The sequence below is a fragment of the Cynocephalus volans genome, chromosome 9 (genome assembly GCF_027409185.1).
Source record: "Cynocephalus volans isolate mCynVol1 chromosome 9, mCynVol1.pri, whole genome shotgun sequence".
In the NCBI taxonomy this organism is placed as follows: Eukaryota; Metazoa; Chordata; class Mammalia; order Dermoptera; family Cynocephalidae; genus Cynocephalus; species Cynocephalus volans.
In genome coordinates, this window is record NC_084468.1 from 52,654,182 (window position 1) to 52,676,397 (window position 22,216).

The 22,216-nt window shown below is 31.9% G+C and overlaps 1 protein-coding gene across 18 annotated transcripts in view; it reads left to right on the top strand.

Annotated features, from left to right (window-relative positions):
- ADGRL3 (adhesion G protein-coupled receptor L3) overlaps window positions 1-16,117 on the top strand; it is a 491,846-nt gene extending 475,729 nt beyond the window's left edge. For 11 of the 18 annotated variants that reach the window (XM_063108118.1, XM_063108117.1, XM_063108121.1 and 8 more), the window contains one exon: window positions 15,318-16,117. In XM_063108118.1, the coding sequence (XP_062964188.1) occupies window positions 15,318-16,117 (800 nt within the window). Of the gene's footprint in view, window positions 1-8,808; window positions 8,938-13,499; window positions 13,552-15,317 lie in introns of all 18 variants that reach the window. The other 7 variants (XM_063108127.1, XM_063108135.1, XM_063108134.1 and 4 more) reach the window with 5 other exon arrangements.
- The last annotated feature ends 6,099 nt before the right edge of the window (window positions 16,118-22,216 follow it).

Sequence of the window (22,216 nt, forward strand, 5' to 3'; positions counted from 1 at the left end):
AGAAATACATGCCTTGGACCACAGAAGATGAGCTTTTGAGATGAATGACCGATTGATATAGGTTCATCACTTCTACTGCAAACCATCTACCTGCTTTGTTGTGATTCACCAATAATTCTGAGTTTCTATTCTAAATTTGTTGGCTCAATCAGTCATCAGTCAAAAAACACTCCGCAGCTTTGCTTTCAGCTAATGATATGAAAAATGCCACTGAATATCTGATGGCATCAGTTTCTTCATCTGCAATATGATGGGGTTGTGTTGCATATCATGGAAAAAATATCAAATGTAAAAAAATAACACCTAAAACTTTTAGAAGAAAATATACTTTAGATTTTAGTTTGAAGAACGAGTTCTTAAAAACTAAATAACAAAGATTACAAACTATAAGAAAAAGACAGATAAGGTTGTTGTCTCAGAATTTAAGCAGTTCTTATAATAGGTATTAGAAGAAGGTATAAACAACATAAGAAGGTACTTCAAAAAGTTCATGGAAAAATAGAATTAAAAGATAATATGAATCTTTCAGTGATCATTTTGAAGACTCTGCCTATATAACAAACAAGATGTTAGTGCCTGGTTTATATAAAGAATGCCTACAAATCAATAAATAAAATCGAGCAACTCAATATAAATGTGTGCAAAAGATAGGAACAGGCAACTCTCAAAAGGGAAAAATTTTATGGCCAATAAATGTATGAAAAATTACCCAACTGTCTAGTAATGGGAAATGCAAAATATAACAGTGATATATCATTTCATAGTCTGATTGACAAAAATGTCTGACAAGACAAAGTCCCAGCAAGAATTTGAGAATTATATACTGCTCATGGGAGTGTGAATTGGTAGAAAAACATTTGACAGCATTTTGGCAGTATGTTGTAAATTGAAAATGTGCATTGCATTTTACCCAGCAATTTCACCTCTAAGTATTTACTGTAGAAAACTCATGTTTTGTTTCTGGACAAGAAGACTTATGTACAGACAATTAGTGCAAAATGAGGAGAATGGAATAAATAGGTAATTTCCGGGATTTCCAACTCTAAAGCTCTGAATTTATGTACTAAAATAGAGACAACATCTCTGCATTCAGAATATTTCATTTTATATTGAGCTAACAATAACCCAGTCTGTACTTTGGGGAAAATGTGTCATTGAAATCCATATTAATAGATTCCTAGTGAATGAATTAGCTATTAAAAGAAGGTGAAGTTTCTCCAAACCATTTGAATGAAATTTAATAGGCAGGTTGATTAAAATTTAATAGCAAACTTGTTGACTATTAAAAGTGCACAGTGTGATAAATCAAGATGTCAGCTCTTCAATTTATGACTTTAGAAAAAAAATGATGAAATAGCTCTTGGCTTTCAACAAAATATTTCTTCTTTGACACTTCATAATTTCATTAATTGTTTTAATTAAAACATTAAAAAATATAAAATTATGGTTTCTGTGGTTGTGAAAGTTACATATCATTTAAGAGTATCACGCAGATTCTGTTAATTTTTTTTTAAATAAACTACTTTGTCTTGATTTGTATAGAAGTCTCTAATTTTATGAAGTAGACATAGCCATATAAAGTTGAACTAATCATTGCTAACACTGTCTTTCTATAGATTGTGAGTATATATGCATGTGTGCTGATACAGTTTTGTTACAAAGAAAAGCAAAAAATAGGAAACAAAATATTTAAAATAGACAATGACTTTTGAATTAGTTCTCTGTATTTCTGAATTTCTCTTTTATCTATTCACTTTCATTTTTGTTTATTTTATATAAATTAATACATGAATATGAAAATAAATAATTGAACATTTTCAAAAAGCACATGGAGAAAAACAAATGCACTCCTAAAAGTTCCTAATAAAATTATGTTGAAACATTTTGGAGGGGAGAGGATCCTACAAAAAGTTTGAAAATCACTGATTAAAATGTTTAAGTAAAATAACAGAGTCATGTGTGACTTTGAACAAATTATAAATGTCTCTGGGCCTGTGTTTCTTTATGTATTAAAATGATATATGTATGTTAGATGATGTTAAAATTGTATTCAGTTCTAAATTCTGAGTTATAAACCTTACTCCATAATGCTATATTGCAATTGATTAGGTGATACATAACAGGTATTTTGGGTATTCTAATTCACTTTTTCCAGTTTTCTAGCTTATATTATGGTTCATTTGCTAAATTATGGTTCAATGCTTTATACCAGTTTTCTTAACTCTTTGAAAAAAAAAAAAAAGCCATGGGACTCTCACCAAAAAGAAGTGCAGGCATGCATGGTGCACAATTCAACACACAAACATACACGTATAGCCTTTTACATGCAATTTTAAGGATTTCACAGCTTCTTAGATACAATTGTCCTGCAAAAGGTCCCTTGACTTATACTGAAGTTAGTATTCTAATTCTATAGTAAATACTGTCAGCACCACGCTCAGCCAGTGAGCGAACCGGCCATCCGTATATGGGATCCGAACCCGGGGCCTTGGTGTTATCAACACCGCACTCTACCGAGTGAGCCACGGGCCGGCCCCGTAAATACTGTCTATTAGGGGCCGAAATTAAGATGTGAAGGCAAAAACAGAGGCATCACTCAAAGTAACTCTGCTATATATAACTGATGTATATACATCAGTCAATGTACATATTGGAAATGACTTCATTAAAAAAAAAATGTGTCAAACCAAGGGGGAGAGAGCCATGAAGAAATGAATGGAGGATAAGATATGCTAAAGAAAGACTATTAGGGAAAACTATGTTATTAGGATAAAACAAACAGAACATTTGCCATCGTATATATTTATAAATAACAAGGAGATGAAAATTAAGGAATATTGCTATGTAACTATTGAAGAATGGTTGTACTCAGTTGGCTCATTAGATCACCAAGGTCTTGACTGATAAAACTTTGGTCATCCAATATGATCTAATAAGAATGTAAGCATGTTTTTTAAAAAATGAAGTCTGAAGGGCAGAGCAGAGTGTCCATTCACGTTATTTTAAGAGCCTTTCAGTGTACTTTTGTTAGCCTGCTGTCAAGAAGAAGCGTTGTTTGAATTATGTTTGTGAATGATATAGTATAGATCCAAGTGAGATCCAACTGTTATCCTTTTTCAGATCTGTTTTTTACTCCATAATTTCAAAGCACACTGATCTGCCTTAGATTTCCATTCCTCAGTTACATGCATCACACTGAACTAGCCCAGACAATGCTGTCATTCAGGGCCTCCCAATATCAAAACACCTGTTCTGTTTTCATAAGGAAAGAAATATCAGTTTTGTAGTAAAACTATACATTTGTGAAAAGAGTGTACTCATTATTATTCCATTCGAAGTTCACTCATTCAAAAACATTTATATCAGTCTCAATCTTCAGGTACAAATACAGTAAAAAATAACTTCTTAATATGACTATGATTCTACACAATCTTTTGTTGGGGTTGTAGTGTCTGACTTTTTAAATAATTGTCTGTTTCCCCATTTTTTAAAATATTGGTCGTAAAAATCCTATTTGCTTTGTAACTCACTTTCACCAGAAACAAATCGTCATCATCGATATTGATGATTCACATATGTTGAAATTCAATCTTAATTCCTTTTCTGTGTTTTTATTATAGAGCTAACCCTTATTTGTAATAAGCAGGTACACCTATACTTTAGCTAGGATTTAGTGAGTTAAGTCATTAAGAAACAGCTATTATTACATAGCCACTTTATTTTTAACCCCAATTTGAGCTTTTTAGTTTGAGTCATGGCAGGTTGTGGGTTCATTTGTTTGTTTGTTTTTTCCTTTCTGCCATCATTGTTATTTGCAGTGAGTATTCACTTGGCATTTTGTATTTCCAAATAATTATATGATTGTTTATTTCTGCTCTAAAAGTTTCCATAGTTCAGTTCCTGGTATAGTATTAGAAGAAAATAAATCACATTAGGAAATGGACAGTTGGCACTCTCAAAAAATTTACTCAAATTATAACATTACTAATAATTGGTAAAATGATTTTGTTTTAGTTTTATATTTTCAAGATACCATCAATTTCATGTAATTTTTTTTTTTTTACTAATTAAGCAAATATTTATTGAGTTCTGGGAACTATTCTAGACACTTGCTATAGAGCAGTGAAAAACTCCTTATGTATTTCATTTTCCTGAAGTTTACATTCCAATGAAAATTAGTACATAAACATTCTCTTCATATATGTAGTATTGTAACTGTCCTCTCCTAACCAAAAAACAAACAAAAAACACCAACTTATTTGTGTCTTCAAACCAACCAGTAAGTTTAACTTTTCAGCTGAAAAACAGTGACAGATGGTCAGTAAACACTGAACTGTTTGGAAGTCTTCAGCAATTTCACAGCTGTTAGAAGGGAAGTTTACAAATCCAAAGTTAGTTGGAGGCAAAAGGAAAAGACAGGGTAGAAAAACTCCTGGGAAATAGTATCAGAAGTCAAAGTGACTTAAGTCAGTTGGGGAAACAACCATTAGCAAACAGAGTAGACTTTAGCAAAGACAAGTGAAATGCAGTTCAGCTATAGAGAAGAGAAAAAAGCAACTTTGCAAATAAAATATGAAGGAAGACAGGATCTCTGCAAGATTTAATTAAAAGGTGTCAGCAATGGCAGCAAGCTGGGTTTTGTTTTTTGTTTTGTTTTTCAGCCACAGTGCCACCATTTAAAAATATAATTGAAATCCCTAAATGTGAGTGTGGACTGCAAGAAACGTGATAATACCTCCTAGAAAAATTATTATTTGTGATGGAGATAGGAAGAATGACTTCTTAATGGCACTCCAAGTCCTAAGTGATCATGAAAAAGTATTGACTTACGGGAGGTGAATGAAATGAGGGAAAATTGTTGATTACTCAGACATATCCCTTATTCTTTCATATTAACAAAACCATAAAGCTTATCTATATCTTTATACTCTTTGCATAACATTCATTAATCATCAAATTCCACTTCCTATTCTTTTGTTCCTATTCCTGAAGCCCTCACTTGAATTATAACTCTCCATTTGTAGAACTAAAGTTTAGTTTCAGAGACAGTAATTATATTGGCTTCCAATGGTGCCTAAGGTAAAAATGTGAGTGATAGTAAAAAATTTAGTGATTTTTTTTTAAATCAGGAAAAAGGTCCTTAACACCAAAGATAAAGAAGACATGTATTTTGTTTGCAATTTTAAAATTATTTTATATAAGAGATTGCATGGTTTTAGTATAAACAGCAGGCAGATCTCCAATTATGACTGCATGACACTCTGTATAGATACAGATGAGTAACTGATTCTGAATTGGACTGAGACTGGAGGAGGCAACTTACCAAAGCCATGTGCTGGCTTTATGCAGGAAAAGATATAACCAGATGGATTATCTGTAAAAACTTTGATACCTTCATTAGAATTCCATTATGAAACTCCTCCTTTTTTGTTGTTCTGTTAACACTTTTTGTTCTTATATTCTTGATATTTTTATAAACTGAATGATAAACACAGAAACCAAAATATTGAATCATCTGCTTCTTGTTCATACTTGATTCTTCCCAATTCAGTTGTTTCCTCTTTCTAAAACACAAATCATTTTCTTTTACATCAATATAGAAAAAAATCTATATATGTAGATAAGATAAAGAAATATTTTACTTTTCAAACTGTGCGATGTGAGGGCGAAAAAATAGAATGCAGTCTTCTCACCCTATTGTTTGTTTTCCAGTTAGTTCAAATTAGGTAATGTATAGTAATGAAAAATATGTAGAGATGTGGGTGTACGCCTTAGCCATAAAGATCTTAGCTCTATTTTGACCCTTGACAGGGTGTAAAGAATTTGAGTAATTTTCTATTTTTAAGGCTTGTACACTAGTTCATTTTAATTATTTTCTATTTAAGTGCTTATTAGAGTAATTTTAGAAAGTAATTATTTGTATTAGAAAACTAATATTACATTTTACTTGAGAAAAGGCTAGAATAATAAATATTAGGTAGCAGGTACAACTTACAGGTAATTTGGTTTTTTAAAATGTTGTACAGACCAAATCCTGTCTCAAACAGTTAATCTTAAATGTGTGTAATATCAACAATATAAATGTTTAAGATGTACAGTTTTCCATTTTTTTAAATCTGAAAGATAGTATAACAAGCTTCTTAACTTTTCTTATCAATATGCCATATATCTAATTCATAAATGGAAAGTAACACCTTGATAGACCCATTACATGATATTGTGATGTAAGAACATTTAAATGTGTATATTGTGTAATTTAAGCAAACGCATATTGAACATTTAGCAAATAAATTCTGTGCTAGTTCTGGGCTAATTCTTTGCAGGATATACAGAATGCAAACACACGACTTATTTCCTGAATGAATTGATACTTTCCAACTTAGATATCTGACAAGTTATATTGTCCATTAAATCAAGAGGTGTTCACTTTCAATTTTGAGGTTATTTATGTTGACTGATAACTTACAATGACATGGAGTTTTAATTTAGAAAAGATTAAAACTACTATTACCAAGTATTCCCTTCTCATTTTTTAACATTTCCTAGGAATAACTAATTTTTTAAAATTCAGTATGCATTTTTATTTTGAGACAATTGTGGATACACATGCAGTTGTACAAAATAATACCAAGAGGTAGTGTATTCTTTACCCAGTTTCCTCAATATCTTGTGAAACTATACTACAATATCACAACCAGGATATTGACATTGATACAATCTACCAATCTTATTCAGATTTCAGCAGTTTTTCTTGTAGATAATTGTATTTGTGTATGTTTAATTCTATGCAATTTTATCCATAAAGTTGGTTCATATATACACCATCATAGTCAAGATACAGAATAGTTCCAACCCCGAAGGATGCCTCATGTTACCCTTTATTACAGTACCCACTTATATCCCCATTCCATCTTTAACCCCTGGGAACACTAATCTGTTCTCCATTTCTGTAATTTTGTCATTTTAAGAGTGTTGTGTGTGTATACACACACACACATTTATGTAGATATATACACACATAAGTGGAATTATACAATATGTTATATATAAATGGACTTATACAATAGGTAACCTTTTGGGCTTGTCTTTTCTCAATACAATTCTCTAGAGATTCGTGCAGGTTTTTATGGGTATCAGTGGTATGTTCTTTTTGATTGCTGAGTAGTAGTATGTGGTAATGGATATGCTACATAAGGTCTGACTATTTCACAGTTGAAGGAAATTTGAGCTGTTTTCAGTTTGGGGCTATTACAAATAAAGCTGCCATGAACATTCATGTACAGGTTTTTGTATGAACATAAATTTCCTTTTCTCTGTGATAAATGCCCAAGGGTGCAATTGCTGGATGGTAGAGTAATGTGATGTTTAGTTTTATGGGAAACTTCCAAACTGTTTTACAGGGTGCTGTCCTGTTTTACATTCCTACCAGCAATGTATGAGTGATCCAATTTCTCTGCATCCTTGCCAGCATTTAATGTTGTCTCCATTTTTATTTTAGATGTGTAGAGATCATGCATTGTGGTTTTAAACTGTATTTCCCTAATGGCTAATAGCATTTTTTTCATGAGCTTATTTGTCACCTGCGTATTTTCTTCTGTGAAATGTCTGTTTATGCCTTTGGAACATTTTCTAATTGAATTGTGTTTGTTTTTAGTGCTGACGTTTGGGAGTTATTTCTTTATCCTAGATACTAGTTCTTTGTTGGATCACAAATATTTGTAAATTTGCTTGCACATATTTTCTCCTAGTCTGTAGCTTCCATTTTCATACTCTAATGCATTTATATATATTTAAATTGATGTATTCCTGTGTGTTCAACTGACTGTTCCTGTACAATTTGTATTTTCCTTTTCTCAGTCACTTTTCCTTTCTTTATCATCTAACATAAACACACAATTTTGCCTATGATTTTTATACATGGCCTAATTATATTTAATAAAACTCTTCCTGTGATATTTTGCTTCTTGGTTAAATGGCTTAGGAGGACAGGAGGTTGTAACTCATAATAATTGTGTGTTAGAAACTAAGAACATCTGTTCACACAAAGATGAAAAAATTTAAGTTTGTTACTTTGCTGTGCCAAAGTTTGAATGACCAGTTGGAAAATGGAAAATGGAATTATCTGTATGTATATTGCTTGATACCATAAAGTTAATATTTTATTATAAATATTTAAAAATAATATCCATATGATTTTTTATCAGATTTGTAAGATCACCAAATTAGTATGCTTACTATGGTGTACTAATAAGAGTGATTATATTTTATTATTAAATAATTCCTCATCATAGAACTTAAGAAATGTCAAATTCTTCTGTTGTGTCAACAACTGCTCTCCAAATGAGTGTTTTATTGTTGCTTTTTATTCTTTTTTACTTTTATTGGAAACAACCCAAATATATCTGTGAATGAGGGAATGTTTTATTTTAGCTTTTCTTTTTGTGTTTTAAACTTTGTTTTGGCTTCTGTGTTTCATTTGTATGGATGACTGGATTTTGCTTTATGTTTATGTTTATTTTTAGCAAGCATGGGAATATATTCTTGCATACACCTTGGGAAAGAGAACACCCTAAATGTGGCTTAATCAACACTGTAAATCATTTTCTTTCTTTCCCATTGACTCGGATATGTGCATTGTTGGAAACGTGTGCTCTAGCAGCATATTTTTTTAGTCTAATTATCTGCCTGCCTGTAATCAGGACTATATGAACTGTTGTCATTCTAAATGTTTCCTTTCTTTTTTTCAAACACATTTGCCTGATTGACCTTTTTTTTTTTTTTCTCTGTCTTTCTATGGGGCTGCTCCAGGAGCCATGGCTAATCATCTTATAAGCAATGCTCTGCTTCGTCCGCATGGTACTAACAATCCCTATAATACATTGCTTGGGGAACCGGCGGTCTGTAACAACCCTTCTGTCAGCATGTACAACACACAAGGTGTGCTGGAGTTTATCTCAATTTTTTCAAGTGAGAGTCCCATCTTATGTAGTTTTTATGGGCACATTCTATTTTCTTTCTCCTGCCTTTTCTTTGTTTTGGAAGCAGACACACAGACTCCTTTCACATTCCACCCCTCTTGGTGCTTTTATTTTCCATTTTCCTTAGGTTCTCCTTAGTAAGAAATGGATTCCTTCTGATAAACAAATGCTTGATTCATCCATATGTGTTTGTTTCTCTGTAATGTTATAAAATGTATTGTGCTTTGTCAGTACTTTTCTTGTTGATCCTTCATTTCTGTATTAAATACCTATGCATTTATTTTGAGAAATGAGATATTTTCCTAAGGTAAGTAAGATAAAGAAAGTCTTAATTCAGTAGTCTTAATGTTAAAAGATCAAGAAAATAAATCTTACTCTTTATACCATGAAGCACGCTGTGGGCACAAAGCATTAGTACTAATGAAAGCACTTAAATCAAGTCTAGGGAAAATTCCATTGTACTAAGCTGTTGATGAAAGAGCAGTGAACTGAAGAGTAGCAGCTCAGGTTCTACTTTAGCTCTGCCATTGCCTATATGTGCAAACTCTGGTAGGTCACAAAATTGCTCTTTCCACTGTGGCTGCATGTTAAAAACAAGATTTTTGATATTGGTTCCTCTCTATATCCTCCAGCTTTAAAATGATAGAAAAATTTAATTGTATCTCAGAAAAATTAATATATATCTCTTTAAAATCATTTACAATATAAGCATTTGGACATGGTTTTACCTTTCCTAAGTATAAGCATTTTTTAGGGGCACCGGAAATTTTAAATATTTGTATCATATGTAGAGATCACAGGAAAAAAATTATCCAAAGAAAGTTTCATAAAAGTAAAATCCTAGTCAGTGATCCACTTACTTATAATTATATTAGAAAGAAAATTAACAATAACAAAGAGACTTCCATGGTTCCTTCAAGTTGAATGTGATATATTAGCAGTATTCACATTTTCCAGGCAATTTTGAATAAAATTTCTGTTATCCCCTGTGGGAATTCTGGGTGTTTTTTGTTTTTTGTTTTTTTTCTTTCACAGCCAGAGGTAAAAGACTAGTGGTGTGAGTGCATAAAAGTTGGTGTGCACACGCCATTACAGAAAAGCATATGTTTGTTACAACATGGCCACTAGTCATCTAAAACCACTTGAGCTTCCTCCAGTAGAAACTTTGTCAGATACAAAGGATGATTTTAAATTATTTCAAAAGTGCCAAAGTCAATAATTCAAAAGTGACTTCAGGAATTTAGTCAATATGTTTGTCAATACAGTGAAATAATTCAGAAAACTTTCAGTGTCATCAAGTTTCTCAAGACCTATATGTCTAAGAATCAGACTTTTAGAAGAAGGGATAGAAGCTCATTAAATCCTCATTATATTACTGCTGACATTCTGACAGCCTATGCTTAAGTATTTCCTCTAATAGGGCCCTTCCCACCTCAGAATTTCTATTATTGTACTGTTGAAATGCTCTATTTGTTATATATGTATTTTTCTTCCCATTGAGTTGCAATTTTCCTCTGGCCATGATGCGAAGGTTTGCCCTCCAAAGCAAAGAAGAGCAAAGCATTCTCCTGCTCTCTCTGGCAATCCTTTAAATATTTGAAAGTAGCTAACCTGTCCTCCTTTAGTCTTCATCTTCCTGATAAAACGGAACCATCAATACGAGGCAGTTTCTGGGTCCTTCTTTGTGGTTATCTCATCTAAATTGTCTCTCTTTTCTCAGTGTCCCCAGTTCACTGTAGCACTCAAAGAATTGTACATTATAAATGTACCAGTTGTGGTTTGGCAGAACAATTTAGTGGACTTTATAAAAGCTTGTTTTGTTTTTTTTTTACTTTATTTCTTTAGGTCAAATAAAAGATAGTTGTGTCATTATAAACATTTTAAAGTGTGCTGACATATCAGTAAATTTTGAATGACATTAAATGGATATTTGCACCATATCTGCAAATTAACTATAGTCTACATTATTCACATTATATGGAAGAGTTGTTGGTAATTATTTTAAAACAAGTAATAAATATGGATTACATTTTGTTTACCCATTTTGTTTTTTCAGATGTAATTTCTAATTTCTTATATATTGAAAAAGTAACAATTATTATTCTGTATGTTTTCCCTAATTAAATATCTGCCTTTTATCTTTATTTTTATTGGTATCATGAAATAGGAGAATTTCCTAAGGATGGAACACTTCTATTAAAACTATCAAATCAACATTCTCACAATGTAAAACATAAAATAATATCATATAAATACAGAGTTTTATACTGGAATTCATTACTGGTTATTGTTATTAAGATTACTAATAAATACACAAAGGATTCTTATGAATGGATTTATCTTTTATTCTAGTAAATTCAATAAATTCTGACTTTTCTTAAAAACAAAGGTAAATAATTTTATTAATGTATTTTAGAGTCAGAATGGGAAATATTTAGGTATATTACATTTAAATATTTTTAAGATGTTAATAAACTGTGGTAATGTTTAAAATAATTATTTTTACCGTTGACCAAAAATCTTGGTGATTGTCATATTGCTACTAATCTTATGCTTTCAGATGAATGCACTTATATTCTTACTGGCAAGGTGAAATCTTACATGAATTATAGGTGGCTCGGTATGTACTGGAGTAGTTTATGTTGAATTACCACCTGGTCCTGTTCTGTGGGTCCTCTAATGCACTTGGACCAATTCTATCCAGGCATAGAAGCATTCTGATTTACAGTCCTCAATCTTGTTTGCAGTGCCTTTATTTAAAATATGTAAAGATGTGTTTATAGTGTTACTGAAGCATATGGAGTTATGCATAAAGATGAATAACATGCTTTTATTACATTGAATTCGGATTCTATCTGTGGAAATATTTAAAATTTTATGCATAGTATTTCTGACCATTATCTTCTTACCAGTACTAGAAATTCAGTTTTTGCAAAGATAAACTTCATTATAGAAAAACTGCCAACAAAGAAACAAAGAGGAAGTCATGATTTTACTAAAATAATTTACATGTTAAAGTAATTTAATTCAATCCTAAAACTTTAAAAAAGATATATATCAATAGGGTGGGATGTAATGAAGAATACATTATAATTGGTACGAATACAAGATTATATTATATATAAAGTATGTAAATAAATGTCTGTTATGGCTTCCAAAGCCTAAGGCGTATGTGAAAAGAAGGAGACTGCAGCAAACAGAGCTGGAGAAAATCTAGAAGACTACCTTTCTGATCCCAGCTCTGCCTTATTAGCAGGGTGGCATTAGATAAGGCCCAGCCTCTCTTGGCTGCAGTTTCCTCATCTCTCAAAAGTGGGAATTGAACTTCAATGATCTCCAGTGTACTTTCCAGTTCTAAAAGAGTCTCATTTAAAGAATGAACCATAAAGAGCCTATAAGCATTTACATCTGCTGGTATACTGGATTGGCTCTTTATTTCAAATTCTTATTCTGAAGCTATTTTGAAACTTTAAAAGAGATTTCCTGTGCATTTTTAAATATTGTTGGTCTTTTTACTGGGAAGCAAATCAACCTCTAAAGTACAAAGACTGTCTCTTTATGATAGTAGTTAAATTATAACAAGTTGGAACTCCTTGAAATGATCTGGCCCAATGAATTCACTAGTTTTTATTTTGTGATATTTTAACCTTCCTGTAAACAAAATCAGCAAGAGCAATTCTGAATAAAATATGAGTTTTTTTCATAAAAATGTAATTATGCTAGGGTTGTTTTTAAAGGATCGGCTCTCAAAATGTTTGATTGCATACAATCCAGAAAAAAACCTGATATTGATGGTGGTGTTTGTCCCCCCTCACATTTTCTTGATACAGAATAATAAATGGATTTAACCTTTTGTTTCTCCCTAGTTGAACAACTTTTGAATATGAGCTCTAGAAATGACAGTATTGATAACTTTCGTTTACATATAATAACAAACATTTGTATTGGTATAGCAGGGAAAAATAAGCTGTGTGCCGGAAAAGAATATGATGCATAGGGTAAAAAAAAGAACATAATTATGAAAACTTCCAACTCTGATTTTCTCTCTGTATACAAGCTAAAGATTTTTTTATCATTTTAGTCAAAAGTTTAAAAATTAAATAACATTCTTAGGAGCAGGTGTGTTCTAACATACACACACACATATATAACATTGAAATATGGTGGTGGAAATAGTCATGGCTTGCCCTTGAATTTTTACTCTCCTTGGTTTGTGTGATAACTTAATTTTTAAAAAACTTTGTATCTGTTTGAAATTTACAAACTGTAGAAATGCTTATTAAAGACTCATTATATTAGCATGTGTTAAGGGGGGATTTCTTGTTTTCCGACTAACATTTCAGTATTTTTAATTATGATAAACCATGTAACACAGATTCATGAATTTTGGGGCAGTGGAAATTATTTCCTTTGACTCTTTTTTCTGCATATCATCAATTTGCTTTTTACTCATGTTTCTTCTACTGTCGCTGTAAGCTTACTTGTTGTTTTTTCTTTCCTTTTCTTCATGCTGTCGTTTAGAGCCCTACAGAGAGACAAGTATGGGAGTAAAGCTAAACATTGCATATCAAATGTAATTTTTTTTAGTTCACTTTTATTGCATCACATATAGATGATGTAGTTATTAAAAACAGTTCATCTCACAATTTAAAAGTGAAAGAGCCTATAAATTGACTTATATGTTAACAGAGTTTAGACGCTTTTGTTGTCTGATTCTTTTATCGTCACATAATCAACGTAGTTAAGTCTCATGTAATGTTTCTGTGAGTTAAATTGTTTTTAAATTAAGCATTTATTTTTGCTGAGTAATTCATAAGCTTTTAATTTTTATTAGTACATTCCATCATAAAAATGTGTCATAATGCAACATACTTTATTTTCTTATGGCTGTTTTCAGCCCGTACCTAATGCATTGACAACAGAAATAATAAACACATGTTTCAATGCATCAGCCACCAACCATAACCATCAAGCATACCATTGCAGCCTGTCCAACAGCAATCACCCATTACATACAGCACTTTAAAAAGCATTTACCTTTATTTTTTTCTTAACATTGTGGATTTGTCTAGAAGATATCTTATAACATGAAAATAAATTGTTTCACCCTATGTCTGTGATGACTGCTTATTAAAGCATTTTATGCATTGCTGTTTTTGAAAACTGAGTTACCTGAATACAAAGTATGCATGAGTCCACATAAAAATTGATGTATTTGAGATACTTCATTTCAACCTGCAATGAACTAGTTTAAACATACCTGCATCACAGATATAGAATGAATGCTATATTTTCACAAGATAGCAATGTATTGAGAAGTTTAATAGAATTCTTCAGTTAACTTTTCTGTAAAGAAATATCCTTTTTTATTTACCAATATTGGTTAAATGTTTGTGTTTTTTTCTTTCATGGTTGCATTTGAAGTGATTATTAAAATATTCAGATTCTTGGATTTCTGTTCTTTCAAGGGAATGCAAAAACCTTGAAGAAAATATGTGGTCAAATTTATTTCACTGCAACTGTTCTTACCAGAATAAAATGTTTATCCTATTTTAAACCCAAAGTTTAATATGCACACAAAGTCATCACTCATTATATATGGTAATGTTAATACTGAAAATATGTTTTTAGGAATCAGATCTCTGTGTCTTTGCATGTTCTTTTATAGTATTACCTAATGACCCTAAACAATCACTAATGGGTTAATATATAATAATAACCAACGTGCTTATAGCGGAAAAAAATTAGAAAGTAAATCCAAATACTTGTTCTGAAAGTTCCTATGTGTAAATTATTTTAACGTACCATTTATTTGACTAAGCATTATTTCATAACTTCATCATTCTGACAAATTTAACATAATCCTTCTGTGGTTTTGTGTGTAGCGATTATCTTACAAAATTATATATCAAATTATTAGAAATTGTTTCTTTTACTTTTAAACCAGTATGTTCAAAGTACCACACATGAATTATGTTAATATTATAGCTATTTTAATGTTAAGACGTAAAATGAAAGGTAATGAATTATTTAATTGACTTTGATGTGTATAAATTGAAAGCTATGAATAACTACACCAAAATTTTGCTTTATTTTGTCCAAGTTTTAACCAAATATACTTCAAATAATGTCAGGCAATGTTTGTGTGGAAATTGCAGATTTATAATTTACAGGGTTTTTTTTCTTTTAATAATACTTTTTGTTTCTTTCAAACATCTTATATTGAAGTACAAATGCTAGCAATTTATACATATTTCATAGTCGAATGTTTTTGCTTTTGTGTTTGTGTTCTATGGCCTTTTGGATATAAATGTCATAGTGTCTTGTAATCTTTTTCAGAGGGGCTTCTGAACAATGCCAGGGATACAAGTGTCATGGATACTCTACCACTGAATGGTAACCATGGCAATAGTTACAGCATTGCCAGCGGTGAATACCTGAGCAACTGTGTGCAAATCATAGACCGTGGCTATAACCATAACGAGACAGCCCTAGAGAAAAAGATTTTGAAGGAACTCACTTCCAACTATATCCCTTCTTACCTGAACAACCACGAGCGCTCCAGCGAACAGAACAGGAATCTGATGAACAAGCTGGTGAATAACCTCGGCAGTGGGAGTGAAGATGACGCCATTGTCCTGGATGACGCCACCTCCTTTAACCATGAGGAGAGCTTGGGCCTGGAACTCATTCATGAGGAATCCGATGCTCCTTTGCTGCCCCCAAGAGTTTACTCCACAGAGAACCACCAGCCACACCATTATAACAGAAGGCGGATCCCCCAAGACCACAGTGAGAGCTTTTTCCCTTTGCTAACCAACGAGCACACAGAAGATCTCCAGTCACCCCACAGGGACTCTCTCTACACCAGCATGCCAGCGCTGGCTGGTGTGGTGGCCACAGAGAGCGTTACCACCAGCACCCAGACCGAACCCCCACCGGCCAAATGTGGTGACGTCGAAGATGTTTACTACAAAAGCATGCCAAACCTGGGCTCCAGAAACCACGTCCATCAGCTGCACGCTTACTACCAGCTAGGGCGTGGCAGCAGTGATGGATTCATCGTTCCTCCAAACAAAGATGGGACCCCTCCAGAGGGAAGTTCAAAAGGACCTGCTCATTTGGTCACTAGTCTATAGAAGATGACGCAGAAATTTAAACCAACAAAACTGCTAACACCTTGGTGACTGTTTCGAGTTGATATAAGCGGTGGTAATAATATGTGTCCTCCTAAATCTCTATGCTGTTCTCGAAAGACAAACACAAACTCTCAGACTTCTTTTTCTTTTTTCTTTTTTTTTTTTTTTGTACTGGGATTTTTAGGTCAGCCCAGGGGAGAAAGATAACTGCTGAAATTCCCCTGTGCCCTATCCTTTCCTGTCCTTTCCCCCTCAGATGGAGACTTCATTATGTTAATGAACGAGATATGAAGAAAATGGCACTCATTGTGGCCTTGTTGAATTATGTTGTGTTTGTTTTAACATCTCTGATGCTCTGTTACTATGATTACAAGGACCTGATTTTTGAAAGGCCAGAACAATTGTTTGAAATTAGTAACAATGCTGCATCTAGATTGGAGTGCTGCACAAACATAAAAGCAAAGCAAAACTGTATCACATAGTGGTTTTGGTCACTCACAACCTGAATTTATCACAGCAGGGATAGCTGTGGAAAACAAAATAAAACAACAAAATTAATAATGAAATGGAGGGGAATTCTAGAATTATATGCTAAATGCATATTTTATGATTTGCTGTATTAACTGACGATAAAACTAATGGCAGAAAAAAATTGAACAATTTCTATGTAATGTACAGATACTAGCATTGCACATATAGTCTGCTTTCTGTTCCTCCAGAATTGGAGTCCTGTTAATGTAGTGGAAAAAAAAAAAAATTTTCTTTTTCTTTCGTGCTGGTCTTGCAAGTTTGTCTACCAGTAAGAGAGCAAGGTTTCCTTCCTTTCTTCTTTCTTTTCTTTCTTCCTTTTATTTTTTTTCCTTTAAAATTTCACCTGGCAAAAAATAAATAAATAAATGAAACTATCACTTTATAAGAATCATTTTCTAGTAATGCAAACAAATTATTTTTTACAAAAAAATAAATAAAATAAATAAAATTAGACTTCCTTCCCTCACTATATATCTTTATTCAGTCAAAATATTTCCAACAGCATTTTTGCAAATTAGAGCAGGACAAACTTTTATGTTTACAGGGCACATCTGTTGTAATGCAAAGCATCTTTGGCAAGCAGTTCATCACCAAGACAGTAGCTATGATTCTAGAAGTCGAGAGGTGTCTATAGAACTAGTGGGGCTTCTGCATGTGAAAAATGGTATAGGTGTTAAAGTGCTAAATGCTCAGTCTGATCCCCAAGTGGGCACATGCACTACCAATTCTTAGAGGAAATTCACTCCCTGGTAGTAAGAATTGAAAAGTCAAATTACTTTGAAGTGATTTTTTTAAAAAGGTTTCTGTTTATTAACAGGAAAATTTATTTATTTGACAGGATTTTAAGTAATGTAGGAATACAAGAAGTAAATTAGCAGCACATATAATTTTTTTTTAAATTTATGATCCATTTTGTATGGTCTCAAAGTTGGATGACCTCATTACTAATATTTGTTGTAAAAGTGAAACTTGTTTGCCAACCAATAAACAACTGATTGAGATTTAGAAGATATTGTATTGATGTATGTACTATATGATGAATTATTCTCTTCATTTTTCTCGCCTTTCTTTCCTTCTCTTTTCAATGTATAAACTTTGGTAATCCTCTGTGGCCCAAGTGACTCATGCAAAAGAAATCCAACCTGACTAGATGAATAACCTAAGCACAAAATCATACAGTTTTTGCAGACAAAGTAAATCAGAAAAATGGGACGGGCATGTTTATGTTGGCTGAAATAATAGCTTACTTTTGAGCAGATTAACAGATAGGTTACTATGTGATTATTTATAAACCAGCTGCAGTCAAAATGCTTATTTTAAAAGCTAGATTGAATCAGGTTTAAACATCGAGTTTTGGGCAGGGAAGATCATATATTTTTTTCCTCCTTTGTAAGCTCCGTTCTGATGTTAGAAATTTAATTTCACTTAATTTACTAAAAGCTGCAAGAACCATGGCAAAGAGAATATCCATTTTATAAAGATAGTATAAGACATTTTTTGTGGCATTTTTTTGTTGCTTTATATATGGAGGAAATAGAAGAAAAAGTCCTTCAAAGAAACTTTTCTTGATCTCTAATTACTTCAGATCATTTACCAGCAGTGTCCAAGCCTGGAGCCCCTCTTGGGGCAAAGCTAAAATGAATTTGCTAAATTATCATGTCTTTCGTAGCATGTTATATCTTGGAGATTTCTTTTGCAAAAATCTAACCACCACCCATCTATAATTCAATACCTTAAATCTAGATAGATAAGGAGTTTAGAGAATGGCCTGTAACCTATATATAGTTTAAAAATATATGACAAAAAAAATTTGTGCTGGGCCAGAGTACATCATAACCTTCATATCACCTCAAAATATTGTATGTATCATTACTTTTTAGTCAATTGACAGTATTTTTTAAGTCTACAGATTGTCTTTAAGTTGGAGGAGAATCACAAACTTTAACGGTGATGAAGTTTTCTCACAACACACTATGGCAATGTTAGCACCTGAAAGTTTAATCCACCTGATACATAAAATACCTTTGGCAATGAAATACTCCTTTCTTGACATGCTTAAGGTAACTTCAGAAACACAAAAGTGGTCTGTGGATAATGAGGGCTTTTGCTTATTTTGCCAATCAAACAGTAATCTATATGAAAGCAACTCTGTCAGTAAGAAGTTAGCTTCATAAAATAATGAGGAAACTACCTCAATTCAGCATGCTGATTTTTGGATATTGCTACCTCCCTGCCCGTTACCTTTTGTGTTTCATTATATGGAAATTTGAAGCAGGTAGTCTCCCCAGCTCTACACAGACCAAGTTGAAGAAAGATCACTTCAGTACATAAACTGGTGCAGAAGAACATTCATTACTATCAGTTCCTACCAGGCTATTGCATCAAGATGAAAGCAAGAGATTTTTGAACTCTCATGCATCGTAATTGGTGTGCTTTCAGAGAGACTTAAGATCCCAAAGATTTTCACAGGGAGAGATTGTTCGCCCAAGTTTTATGTGACTATAATAAAAACAAAACAGTGGATAAATGAGTGTATACATTTCAATAGAATTTTGTGTGTATTTAACATGTATTCATTTAGTGCTATTTACATTTAACAAGGGTTGAATTGCCGAACTTGAATTTTTTTCACATGCATTTTTATGTAGAACTGTTGATGAATTAATAATTTAAATTTTTTTCTTCCTTCTACCACCTTTTGTTGACTTTATTTTTCAATTCCCTGTGACATTCGTGACCTACTTATCTACATATTTTTGATGTGTTTATCTGATTTTCCAACAAGTAAATTTATATCAAATAGACACACTGCACATATATAGCACATTATTTAGCCAGCTGAAAGTAAAAGTTATGACAGTGAAACAAACCGATTATTACTTTTTAGGAAAATAAAATTTTTATAACATTTCACACTTGAATTTTTTTTTCTCTTTGAAGTCTAGTTCACATGATCCTTTATCAAGACACTAGCTAATGGACCTCATGTTTAGTCGATTCTGAAAGGGATAGGTTCTTGTACAGCCTATGTTCCTAATTGATCATGTTTGTGGAGAAATCCAAATTTTGTGAAAGAGAAATAGATTGGAATTCTAATTATGTTTTATGGGCATCCCTTCTTGTTTGCACTTTATTAAAATTAAACATACTGGAGTTGAATAATATGTTACTATGCTAAAATACTCATAATTACAAAAAAGAACTGGCATAAGAACAATTATCTTAAAGTAAAAGTAATCAGAAAAATGCGATAATCAATATAGCAGGTAATGGAAATACCCTTAACTTCCTGTAACATTCACAATGACTCTATATAAAAATGTGGTTTATGATCTGTATTTTTAAAATCCCCATTGTAGTCTAAAAATGTTGGCATATTGATGAATGGACCTTTAAGATTTAGGTTTTTAATTATTTTTAATATTAGCAGTTGGTATGTCAAAACTTTTCATGATAATAGAGATAAGCATATAAGGGAATTAGTAACATTTATAAAGAATCCGTACACTTAATTTTAGACAATAACTTCAGCTTTTTAACCCACACATTTTCACACTTATTCACTAGTTTTCTTATCTTAATAAACGACATTAAAAATTTCAGTGGCTGACTTTCTGCATTATTGTAGAGACTGAAAGGGACAGGAAAAATAGTTTCTGGTTTGTCTAAAGATCATGTCTAAGCTAATATATAATTATCCCCTATTAATGAAAGAATAGTTAGTTTTTAGAAGTTGTTCATCAATACTGTACCAAAGTGCTACTGCTTGGAATATTTTTGAAAAAAAAGAAAGAAAAAAATAAAACCACTGTAGAACTACAATTCATCAATTCAAATCTAGAGAGTGAAAAAAAAACCCAAACCCTAATTTGGTTTTGAGCAAATGTGAAGTTATTGGCATGAATGTCCTTTCGTCTCTAACAAAAATATTGAGATAAGATTACTGTATGAACTTCCCAGTATATTGCCAACCAAGGTATGAAGATTTAATTATTTCACTTTTAGTAATTCACAATTATAACTCACCACATAAATGACTAGTATGCATTTCTAAGTAATACTTTAAATATATCTTTGTTATATTTCTGCACATCAATAAATTAGGAAAGTGGTAGCACAAAAGCAAAGCAGCAACATTGCAAAATAACTTATAGAAGCATTTTTGTGCAAAAGTATTCTATATAAGAAGCTTCTATGAGCTCATAAAATACATTAAATGGATCCCCAAAATAAATTCAATTTTATGATCAGCAAAGGTGTCCTTCTTAAACTATCTGAAAGAATATTATTCAACATCTAAATGTGCATTTCTAAACTAGTAGAAATTAAAAAGTATTGGTAGCTGCTTTTTTCCTGGTTAGGCCATATGAGGAAACTTTCCTATTTACTAATTAACCCTGATTACTTCCCCTTTGTTTTAAAAGGAAAATCAGTCTTTAACTTCCACCTGTACACACTCTGATTCTTTTTATTCCTTTTTTTCATTTATGCAGAGGAAAGAGCTTGTTTACAATATTGCAAACATTGTCATTATTACAATAAAACAAGTAATATGGCTTTGCATATTCTCATTTGAAATAAAGTTTTGCTATTCCTTCTTATGAAAAAAATTAAAGTCACCACTTCTTCAACATTTAGCACCTTTAAGTTACCATTCAAATGTTTTGATTTCAACTACATTTTGTTGTTTCTTTCTCTCCCTTAATAGCATATCAGTGCATTTTGCTCAATTCATAATTTGTGTCCCATTACAGTATTTCAAAGGTAAATGCAGACTATGATTTTTAGGAAGGCACGTGGAAGAACTTTGACTTACGTGAAGAGGTCAGGGAATACTATACACACACACACACACACACACACACACACACACACACACACACACACACAAACTCTATTGAGATAAACAAGTCTTTTCAACTACAATATGAACAGAAGAAGAGTAGAACGAAGTTGGTAAATTTATGGTGAGGTAGCAGGACCTAAGTTAGAGTTACAGAAAAAAAGGTATTTTAGGGAAAAATAATGAAATCATTTATAATGATAAAAATCTTATATACTGTATCAAATGCTACTGAAAAGAAAGACAAGGAAAAAACATTTAAATTGATTAAAAAGATGAAATTGTCCTAAAAAAAAAAAGTGGGCTGTCCCATATATAATTTCCTCCTGCTAATTCCACAGGAAACACTAAATATTTTTAATACTGTTTAAATATTTCTTGTCTAGCTTGACCTTGTCTCAAGGAAACATCAATATTTTATAAATGTTTCTTAAATATAAGTATTTTGCCTCAATTCACCTTCACTCTCTAATCTGCTGACTCTATTGTACACCAACATAGTTAATGCTACTAGTAGCTTTGTACCTTTTAGAGCATTATTATGAATCTTTCTAATAAACATTAATATAATATTAGAATTATGTACATTGTACAAAATAACTCATAACCCAGCAATATTTATATTACAGGATAATTCATTATATATATATGAATATTATGTTGAGACTGAACAAATAACTACACTGAAAATATTACTCTCAAGTTCTATTTCTCTTCAATTATTA